This window comes from Achroia grisella, unplaced genomic scaffold (assembly GCF_030625045.1).
Source record: "Achroia grisella isolate CSIRO2021 unplaced genomic scaffold, CSIRO_AGI_Agris_v1 utg874, whole genome shotgun sequence".
In the NCBI taxonomy this organism is placed as follows: domain Eukaryota; kingdom Metazoa; phylum Arthropoda; class Insecta; order Lepidoptera; family Pyralidae; genus Achroia; species Achroia grisella.
The window spans coordinates 6,343,005-6,355,000 of record NW_026713051.1 but is presented as its reverse complement, the minus strand read 5'-3'; the positions used below and the strand labels follow the sequence as shown (position 1 = coordinate 6,355,000).

The 11,996-nt window shown below is 34.4% G+C and overlaps 1 protein-coding gene across 1 annotated transcript in view; it reads left to right on the top strand.

Annotated features, from left to right (window-relative positions):
- LOC131853119 (intermembrane lipid transfer protein VPS13B) overlaps positions 1–6,212 on the top strand; it is a 78,744-nt gene extending 72,532 nt beyond the window's left edge. Inside the window, exons 78-84 of the mRNA XM_059203933.1 lie at positions 56–191; positions 592–870; positions 1,559–1,746; positions 2,222–2,377; positions 2,657–2,772; positions 4,831–4,906; positions 6,039–6,212. Of these exons, the coding sequence (XP_059059916.1) occupies positions 56–191; positions 592–870; positions 1,559–1,746; positions 2,222–2,377; positions 2,657–2,772; positions 4,831–4,906; positions 6,039–6,212 (1,125 nt within the window). The remainder of the gene's footprint in view (positions 1–55; positions 192–591; positions 871–1,558; positions 1,747–2,221; positions 2,378–2,656; positions 2,773–4,830; positions 4,907–6,038) is intronic.
- The last annotated feature ends 5,784 nt before the right edge of the window (positions 6,213–11,996 follow it).

The following is an 11,996-nucleotide window of genomic DNA, read 5'->3' as shown; positions in this document are numbered from 1 at the left end:
AAGATTTGTCACACATAAGATGTAATAAAAATATTTTGATTTTGATTATGTACAGGTGCGGATGTACATAGCGCTGGACCAGAGCCCGCTGCGGCTGAGCGCGTTCCGTTTGCAAGACATGATGACGTCATCGGAAAGACTTACGCACGCACTCACCGTGCATTATCTATCTGCTGCCATACTCGGAGCCGGTAAGTTTTCTTTCTTATATCATGATTTACGTTTTTATTATGAATGATAATGAAATTAAAAAAAAAATACATGGAAAGAGGGGAAGGTCGTTTCAACAACTAAAGACATCTGGAATATGGTGAGACCTCCGCGCGCTATTGACAAGACCGCGGCGCTTAAATTATGAATGAATGAATGAATGAATAAAATCATGCATCCGCCTGCGCCAGAACAAATCAGTCAGTTTTTTTATACCAGAATTATATATGTCAATAGGCCCTGATGGTAAACAGTTAACGTATTCTATGGACGCCTGAAACACCTGAAATTTATGGATACATATACATATTCATATTTCCTACAACGGCGTGAAATCACAATCTTGCCACCCAGTGAACATGTAATTACGATGATTACCAGGATGGGTGGTTGGCGGATTGGAACTGCTAGGGGCTCCGGGTGCGTTAGCAGCCCGAGTGGGGGGCGCCTCTGGGGGCGTCCGTGGGGTGGCATCAGCCGCTGCAGCAGCGCTGCTCCGCTCTTTAAGCGCGTGGGCAGGCTCGCTAGCTCGGAACCTGGACCTGCTGGCTGGTGATGAGGAGCATGCGCGACGTGCCGCCGCCGCCAGGAGACGCCCGCCGCCCAGCTTTGTAGCCGGACTCGCAGCTGGCATAACCAACTTTGCTATTAACATACTTGGTAAGTTAGAGTTCATATCTAACTGGAATTCGATTCCTATATAGGACAAACATTTGAATTCATGAGTATGATTGTTTGTGTCGGTCTAGGTGTTATATATGTGCAATAATATGTATATAGATGCTGTTATGTATATTGTCCAGCGATATTATTATTATATAATGAACCATATTGTTTGATTGTCCAACTGCTATAACTATAAATAATAGTTTTATACTAGCTAGATGGTTTTGTATGGCACTCTATGTAGTTCCCTAAATCGTCTTACATTTTGGACCTGAAAATGTCATTGGTTATCAGGGTCCCCTGATGACCAATTATAATTTTTCAAGTTAATGGTCTGAAAATAATTTCAAATAAAATCAAATCAATCAAAAGTTCTCTATTCATGCAAGCCTATTACAGATTATTATGATATGTTAAATCTACCGTAAGCTCGTTAAATCTACCTACGAGCTAAGAAAAACTGACAGCTGACTGACAGAAACCTGTTATATTAATAATGCAATATATACACCTACATGTACAGAATTAAAAAAAAATATATTTCAGTAGATTTTCCAATTCTTCTCAGTATAATCTGTATACTGAACTGGACGGTACGAAGAAATATTAACGTACGTTACCTAGGACGTCCTAGGTAAATAAAGGATTGTTTATTTAATTTTAATATTTTAAAATGGCACAGGTGCAGTGGGTGGTTTGGCGCATCACCCTCTAGTAGGGGTGGCTGTAGGCGAGACCGAGAGCGGAGCGACTGCCCTCCGACGCGGCCTTCTAGGGGCCCTCACGAAACCGCTGAGTGCGACCGCGGATTTGGTCGCGTATGCTGGTCATGGACTCCTTACGCAAACCGGATGGGATCCCGTGCCACAGGTAACCGGCTGACTAGAGGACAACCCACTATTACAGCTCAAAAGTGAAAAAGGCCCAGATTCAGATGGAATAACAGCTGAGCTCCCGAAGGCTGGAGATACTCCTATATTTGTGGTACTTCAGGAACTCTTAAACTAGTAATTCCTTACTAAGAGAACTCCACAGACATGGACAAATTTTACCAGCTTATCTACTCCTTACTAGATGGCCATGTGCAAAATATATAAATTGATAAACTACATACAGTCTTCAACAGGTTGTCTACTGCATACTCGATGGTGTAAAAATGCACGGTCAAAAGGTGTGTCAAAATACACATTCATTTTTGCAAAAATTGCTTATAAACTAAAACGGTTAAGGTCAATTGCTCAGTTAATAAGTTTTATTTAATTATTTTTTTAAATTGACTTTAGGTTTTTTGTTTGCCATCTCACTAATTTCATGTCTGACTGGTCTTTTTATGTTTTATTTTTAGCCACGTGCTGTGTCGACCGAGAATGATCTAATCGGCAACGCGTGCTGGCGGCGGGACTGTGTACGGTGGACGTTCAGGTTGGCTGATCTCTCCGCGGTCACCGGCTTCGAGGTTTTACTTGACAATGCACCGCTACAACTACTAGTCACACATAAGGTACTATCGCCGTATTGATTTTTTATACTACGCCTATCTGATGGTAATCGGCATTGTATTACAATCTGAAGGTAAATTGCCACTTGTCAAGATTGATTGAATAATACCTAACTTCATGCTCATTTTATCATCCTCCACGGGTGTCCCGCCAGCGTAGATCATTGGCGTAGACGGTTTCATCATTCCATTATCATTCATAAAACAAAATTTATTCCAAGATACAAATACATAATAATATTGATATGTTGTTTATTTATATTAAAACGTATTCATTTCTAGTTCCTAGTGGTGGCAGACCCGGAAACGGAGCGTATAGTGGAAATGATAGACTTCAGATTCTGTACCCTGCATCCATATCAGGGACAAATTATAGAGGTAAGTAGACGAACACCCAGGTAGACATTGTAAAAAGTCTACCTAATGAATTTCTTGGCCTAGGCACAACGCTTTTGCAATCGTCGCTGGTTCGATTCCTCGCACGGTGCAAGTATTTGTATTTATGACTTTGATTGTTAGTATCGATCTGTATGTTTTCTATTTATAATATATCTATGTATGTGATAAAATAATTGGTATCCAGGTATTTACACCTTGCTTTTTACGGTATGTTTCAGTTGAAGGGTAAAATATGGGAGTGGGAATTACGGAGTACCGACGCGTAACACCTTAGTCTTCCAAAATAGCAACGTATGAGTGATACGCGTTACATACTGTAATGATGTATCGTTGTTCATGTTGTACATGGGATTTAGGGAGAGCAAATAGCTTATATAGCTTTGACTTGTGTTTGAAATGTTCCATTTGATTGTCTGTCCTAATCTATTGTTTTTTTTACTTTCTCCTTTTGTTTTCAAGCGGTAAGCTTGCTTTCTCACTCTTACACACATTTATTTTACCCTTGCACGCAACTTTTCACTTCATACATCAACCTATCCAATCCCACATGTATGTAAGTTATGTTTACCATTCCAGTTATATACAAAATATGTAATTATCAGTTCAGCCAGCAGCAATAACATAAAAAAACCAGCCTTATGTTCACACAACGTACATTACTATAGTCCGTTTATTTTCTCAGAGACAACCTGAGACCTGTTTTATTATAATCATATTCAAGCTAATTTGAAAAGATTATTCGTTGAGTTTCTTGTTAATTCTTCATAACTCGAAATCACTCCGAAGTGCCGTTGGATTTGACATATTATGATTGACTAACGGCCCTTCCAGGCTTTGCACGGGTGGACTTTTTTACTACATTTTACATTTTTATCTGATACTACCTAATTAAATTAATTAAATTTTTTATATTTTTTTATTTATAGTTTTTGTTGTTTTTTTTTATATTTTTCCTTATTCTGAGGTTTTAGGTGGATATATTCAACCTTACCCTTTTTTGTCTTAAAGGCTCACTGTACGCTACATTGGCAGTGGTATTTGTAGATGATAACAGTATATATTGATTTTTGGGAGATCCTACTCGAGAAAGGGCAACATATGAGAGAAGCACTCTTTTCTTAGGTCAACAACCGAAAACGTTTGTCCCTGTGATTTATTTATCGTAAGTGCAAACGATATCTTCACAGGAAACTGTAACCTTTTAAAAGATATAGGTAAATCCGTCGGAATCATCGGGATTCGCGGAATGTGAGCGAGCTGTCCGGCCGCGGGCCCAGTGATGATTGTTGCAATAACCACATTATCTCGTAATTCTTTAACAAAAGTCTTGCACCATTACACATACTGGGAGAGCTTAAATTTCTCAGTAGCATAATGGGAGTACCTTCTTTTAATTTTAGTTCGTGGGGTGACAAACCGGCAGGATTGAAGAAATTTAAAAATTCCTGTAGGTAGTGTGATTGTATGTCGAATGTTGCACACGGTGTCAAGAGATTTGTAGCATTTAAAATCACCCGGTACTTTTTTCGTAATTATTTTATTTCTCATTTATTGACTCGTTTCGCGGTGACACTATAGATAATAGATTGTGCCAGTCCAACAATACTTGGGAGCTATTTGCAATTGTCCTGCCGAGCCAGTGATAATTGTTGCTACATTTGAATTGTCCTTCAATACCTTAGTAAGCAACCTCGTTCCATTGCACAAGTTCGGTGGACTTAAATTTTTCAAAAGCATGATTGGAATTCCGATTTTTAACGTCAATTCGTGTGGTGGCAGTCCAGAAGGGATTATTGAAGTTAAGAATTCCGGTGAATGACTGAACTTCATCTTCGATATTAGCGACGGTGTCGGTTGATATGTAATTTTTGTTTATTTCGTTGACAGTATCATTCCTAGGTGACACAATTACCCTAGAATACAACCAATGAAAGTTTTTTCGAGCAAATTCTTGAGGTCAAGATATACGGCATCTATCAAAATTTCTGAATTATGGACCATTTCACCTAAGGACTAATCCATAAATATATCATAATTTTTGTTTAAATTTGGAGTAGGAAAAATTCTTTCCCCAAGTTTGAGCAGTTGTTGTGGAAAATCACTGTCTGTAATTCCGTGAAGATGAGCTCTCATGTGCGTTCGTAATTTTCAACTTTCAATTAATGATCATAAGGGAGATCATTTCAAGCATGCTGTTATGATATCTGCTCGCGTACCTACATTAATGACAGGGAGTCTGTCGGATATCTCCAGCAAATACAAAAGTAATCCATCCCATGAGAGCAGAGGTATTTATAAGATCTTTTAAGGTACTATCCTCGGCCTCTATATGTGCTCTATGACTCATGGTGCATTCATTCCACAAAGGCATCTCGTAGTAATTTACCATCGAAATACTATCTTGTAGTAATTTATCAGCAATTTTTTTTCCATGCTTTAAGAGAGGTGCAACAATTCCTGACGAAGTAACTGCTATCGCTATTTTTCCTGATTATCTTAGCAAGTATCCCCTCCCGTACCCCAGTGACGCCCCTACATAGCTACGTTACATACATTTGGTTTATAGCTAACCGAGCGGGGTTTTTTTCTACTACTTACATTTTTAAATACGTGATATCTTTCGAATGGTGTAAATTGAATAATTCAAAAAGTTATGTAAAGTTACTGAACCAGTCGTGAATATAAAGTAATTTATTTTGATAAGGATTAATAGCAAGATACTAATAAACGGCTTATTCTTGCGGCGGCATTTTAATTAAATTTATAAATTAAAAGAACACTTATTGTGACATAACTATAATAGTTGGACATATAGCCTATGTTACTCGTGGATAATGTAGCTTTCGAATGGTGAAAGAATTTTTAAAATCGGTCCAGTAGTTTTTGAGCCTATTCATTACAACCAAACAAACAAACAAACAAACAAACAAACAAAGTTTTCCTCTTTATAATAATAAACTGCCTAGCCGTTCTAGGCAGTTTATTTATTTTTTATATTTGAGAAAAATTCTCTACGTTCTTTAGGTTATGAGTCCGTACTCATAACCTAAAGAACGTAGATAATTTTTGCTATTTTTTTTTATTATTATTTAAATAACTATTGAAATTATTATAATATGCATAGTTATTTAAATGATAATGACATATTTAAAAAATGTTTAACATTTAATGTTGCACATCTAATCACATATAGAGGAGACTGACAAAGTAATTTACCACAAATGTATACTTGGCAAAATAAAAATAAATGTGTATTCTGACGCAGATCAGTGCGGCGGCAATGGCTCGCGTGGCGCGGTATACCGGCGCGGAAGGCACGAACACGGCAGAAGCTCGCGTACTAGCTTTCCTGCCTGGGCCGGCTCGCTCTTATGCGTTATACGCGACGTTAACAAGCGCTATACACCACAACGCAGATACGCACTTCTCGCTCTTGTGACTCGCTAGTGACGTCACCGTAATGCGCCCCAGTGACTGACACACACGGTCAGATATACATTCCTATTGTTAAGCGTGTATTACACGATATACAAGCGTCTCTAATGCTAATTATAACATTAATTATTACAGTTGTCAATAACTGAAATAATTATTAATAATTAATTTATATTATGATAATGCGATAAAAGAAATTGTTTTGTATGGAGCCGCGTGGCCTTGATGAATAATGAAAATATATTTATTGATAGATATTTTATTATACATTATGTATATTACATATAATGCATGTGGCGAGAATATATCGTTGATAAATGATGCATTTCTTTTTAAATTCAATGTAAAGTTCAAAAATTGTTATAAAATTAGGCGAAGGCCAGGTGATATTATCATTAATTTTGAATGAATGGTCACAGAAATGCAACACTTCAGATTTCCTTTGAAATTACACAATATGAGATCCCTTTGCTGAGAAGGCTGGTTTTGACAGTGTAATGCACGCTTTATTCATTTTGAACTACAAGGTATTCTTAGATATAAATATTAAATATATTATTATAGAAATATTTAATTAATATATTGTATAGTGGAAGAAAGAAGAGTGCAAATAGTAAAACGTTTAATGTGATGTTACCGATGGATACAGAAGAATAGAAGTTTTTCAATATTAATGTGTGGACGTTATGGATGAGGACGAGCGAAATAGGATAGATGGACTGTATTATTGGTAATATGCATCAAGAGTAAGCTCGGATATGACGGTTCATTAAAATCGTAGGATGTTTTGCCGATACTAAAGGATGGGATATACCCATTCTTTAGGATCGGCACTCAGCCGGCACATAGCTGTACTGATTAGTGCGATGTACAAAGCTGACATCAGCAATAGCAAACATTCGCACTATGAGAATACTGTATCAGTATCACACGATGATGTTTAAACTGATTTCACGAATATACTGGAAGAAGATTATTGAATACATTGGAACATTTATTATTGTATTGAAATTGTTTACTGAACATATTATATTGCCTTAATTATAAATTGTTGAGCAATAAAACGACAAATTTGTAATGTTTAAGAGGTTTTGTAATTTATAGATTGTTATTACTGTCTACTGTACTAAATGGTCACACAGGATGGTGCTAAGAGCTGGTGACTTCGTGCCATCTTATGCGATAGTCATATTTGCCGCCTATACATGACACATTGTTTCAGTCGCGACCAGGAGCGCGCACGATTTAGCGCGGGAAAGCCAGCGCACGCAATCAAGAGTTTTGCTATTTTCCTGTGATCACTCTCCTGTGATCAGTGACAAATTTAAAATTATCAATAACTCCATAGTATGTTCTCTGCTTTATAGGCAGAAATCATCCGTTCTGCAATAATAATAATTAATTATTATAAAAAGACGCTAAAGGGCGCGGGAATGCGGGAACTGACGGTGCGCGGGCTTTCTCTTATATAGATTATTCACGTGTACATTCCGTATGTTCCGAGAAGGAAGCTGATTCTTGTGTAAAATAGCGTACGTGTCAAGGCAGCGTTTGTATAGACTCACAGTCATTCTATATCATCACCACCATCTTAATGCTAAATTATATCACAAATCATACCTTTTCTATGTTTTTCGCCATTTCACTTAAATTTCAAATATTAAAATTCTTCATTAAGTGAAGTACAGGTTAACAAATGAATAACAGAATAAATAACAATTTTCACTGCTTTCTGTAATTACTCGTTCAAATATGTGATCTAATTACATTGTTTTTACATATTCTTGATATATATATACTTATGAAAAAAAAACAGAAGTAATTTTTACAACACGTCAGTCTGCGCCATTAAACAGATTAAAATATATTTTGAAATGTGTGTATTGGTGTGTGAAAGAATTTAGCATTACAATGTGGAAACTTCTTATTCCAACCAATAAATGTGTAAGATATTTTATGACATACAATTTGAGTGCAAACTTGAATTCTATCTGCACAGAACTGTGTTCTAAGTATTATATTTAAATTATTCGTTAATGATTATAGATATTAGTGATATAATTATTAATTTAAATAATATAAACTTGCTTTTTTGTCATTGTTCAATCATATATTTAAATTTTTGTCTTCCAATGCGTCACACTACAGTGTTCCAATACAATGGCACAGCAAATTAATAATATAAAATAAAACCGAAATTTTATATGAACAAAAAAATCAAGTTTAATTTTTATTGTACATTAAATTACTAATATTGATATATTAGAATATGTGTAATATATAATTTTATTTATTGAATTTCCATTTTAAATAATTCGTACTATAATAAGTATTTAAAATAATAATACAATATTTTATGATATCCTATACAATTATTAAATTGTTTAGTTAGTTAATAATACAGTTCAACAAAGATTATCATGTTTCTGTTAATCCAATAGTATAATATATCATAATTATAATAAACAAGTTATTAAAATAGTATAATTTTTATGGTAATACCACTTGTATCAAATATGTTCCGAGAGTAAACTGCGGTGCGAGCATGTGTGCAGCAATAAATTGTAACAGATTTTAGTGTAGAAGTTACTGAAAATGATGTGACAATTTATGGGTTTATGGAAACCAACATGTCCGGTTTTTTCCATGTTCATCATCTCGTACTGAAGTCTGATTTATAATTAAATGGAGAGTGGGTTTGTGCCAATAGTTTAACATTTCACATATTGTACACTTTGCAAATCGGTCCGGTGTCTTATTTTACTGTATTGGATTATAAGTCATATAGTCTAGGTATTAAAAGGTATTTTAGTCATAAATAATTCTCAGTAATAATGTGTAAAAATCTTGTCGTGTACGATCATTATTAGGAAAGTATTAGTGACTAGTTTTTAATTGCGATTTCGTTCTGGAGACATCTTGTTTATCCGTAATATAACATACATATTGTATCCCATACCGAATTCTACTTGTATAACAAGTTTTATCACCGTTGTGTTGAACCGTTAATACATTAGTAATTAACAAACAAAAGTGGGAAGTACGTTTTAGTTTCGGTTTAAAGATTCATCTTAAGATTTCGTATATATGCCATTGATATCGGTAGTGTAGCGGTTTTACACACCGCTTTACTTCCAATGATCGTGGGTTCGTTTCATCGCATATACAAACTGTTGTATTCTTGAGTATGATTGTATCGATCTGAGTGTTTTGTATGTATATTATGTATGTATTTAAAAAATGTATTGATATCAGTTGTCTAGTACCCAGCTATCTTATCTCTGCTTAGCTTGGAACTAGATGGCGCTGTATAAGTTGTCCTGAGATATTATTATTATATAAGTAGTATTTGGGATGGATGATAAATAATACTACTTTGTATTGAGACTAAACATGGTCATGCAGACGAAATTGCAGACAGAAACTAGTTGTAATCTAGCTAACAAGTATATGTATGCAGTAAATAACCGTGAATGTTTTATAGTAGTCCTACATTGTTATGTACGTACGTTAAAATATGGTTGGTGATGCCTCGTTCAAAGGCCACGAAAAACGTGTCGCAATGTGGGTGCAGACTCAATAACGGTCGGAATTTTATCACCAATAGAGAAGGTCGTAACGGTAGCCAAGTTTCCACTCGGATTTATTTATGATATCACACATGCTAAAGGTAGAGCAATTAAACAAAATAATATAAGTAGTACAGTTATTTGTATGGATTTTCAATATATTGAATGAAATGTGTTCAAATATTTAAAACTTTATACTGTATAAATGTCGGTATAGAGAGTTAGTCATTTGTTATACTAAACCTAATAGCCAGTGTTAGTATGCATGGAACTGCACGACTGTCTTCCTAACAAATGTCTGTCTTCCTAAATGATAAATTTGCATTCATTTATAATATTTCTTCTTATTATACAGAAGATACAATTTTTATTTTTATATTCTAATTTACCGTAGTTCTGTGGGTCCTGAAGTTGTAAATTAATAATTTCGCTATCTTAACTTGTATATATATATAATGTATATATATATATATATATATATATACATTACAGAATAACACCTTACCGCCGCACTCAGAGACGTCCAACGGTTACTTAAGCAATTTCTGAGTGCAAATTTCAATATTATACTACTCAAAGACAGCTAATGGTTGATTAGTAATACGTTTTCAGGTTATTTTGAATTGGACTTTTATGACACCTACAAGGTATTTTAACAAATTTAACAACATAAATCATGCGCGGATTTCAGACTGAACTTTGATATATATTTATTTCCGTAATCAAAAATATAAAAGCTGATTATTTTTCAATATACTAAAAATATTTATTTTACCTTTTTTAAATTTAAAAACATGCAGATTAAATAGTAGTCTATTTAAAAAAAATCTAAATAATTACATAAATTAGATATATAAATATAAATCGAAATCACATGCTGGGAATTTAAAATACCATTGCTTCATCGAATTGCAGTTGATAGCATGAATCTTATAAATCCATTAAAGCTGTCAATAGTTAATCAACTATTAAATTTTGGTTATGGGAGACACGGCCCATAAACAGATTTAAGAATACTTAACTAAATATTCATTACCAATAATTTAAAAAACCTTTCTGAGTGCGGCTGTTAGTCCACTGAAATGGTGACAGTCTCATGATAACCTGATGACTATAGGCAACAGTTACCAGCTACCATCAGGTGAACTTTCTGCTTGTTTGCCTTTTCAATTACATATAAAAGACAGTGCTTCAGTTTCACGAAGGCATACCAAGTTCTTGGCTTATTATTGGCGACTAACTCTGTATATTACATTTATGAGTCTATTTTATTAAGTAATCAATTTAATTAGATAGTACATTTAATGTGATCAATGATTGTAGTTCAAACGAAAAGTGACTAATTAACAAATGTTACCAAAATTTAATTAATATACAATTTGTAATGTGTAATTGTTGAGTCACAAAAAATGGCTTTAAGACAATGGCAGTATTATCGTAATTAAGAACTAATTATCGTGCCTAAATCAAAAAATTAAAAGAAAGAAAATATGTTCAAACGATACATACCTTAGAATTACACAACGGTAATTACTGCATAAAAATATATATATTCATATGTCACCGTAAGATTAAGACAAATAGTCTTAACCGTAAGAATACCTTTAAAGCGCGATAGCCACAAAATGAAAGTTATTTTCTGATGAACGAAATATGTAAAACTAGAGCTGGTATCTACTCTAATGGTATGCTTACGCAGTGCGATCAGTCGCTCATTTTGGAGGTTCAGGGTTATAATCTGTCTCACGAGTTTTTTTAGTACCCATAGTAGAAGCTCTGCTTAGCTTGGGACTAGATGGCGCTGTGTGAATTTTTCCTAACTTATTATTGTCAATCGTATGTGATCGGACAGACAATTTTAGTTACAAAAAAACTTGGAAGAGTATCATATAAACTATTTTTATAAATCTAAGAACTATTCACAATCAGTTCACAATCTTACGGTGTCATATACATTCATCATTTATGCCAAATTAACCAGTCAATGATTATTTACCTATTAACATGTTATAAATTACTGGTTAAACGAATACAAGTTTTAAGGAATTACTATTATGTTCCACATTGTTACTATAGTGTATATCAACACGGTATATCGCTTTATGTGATAGGCATAGGGACTCTTGTTGCCCTCTGTCCTCATTTTCTCCCTTCATCCACTTCCATAGTATTATATTCAAACCTCTATATAGAAAAATAGTAGCATCATTGAAATGACA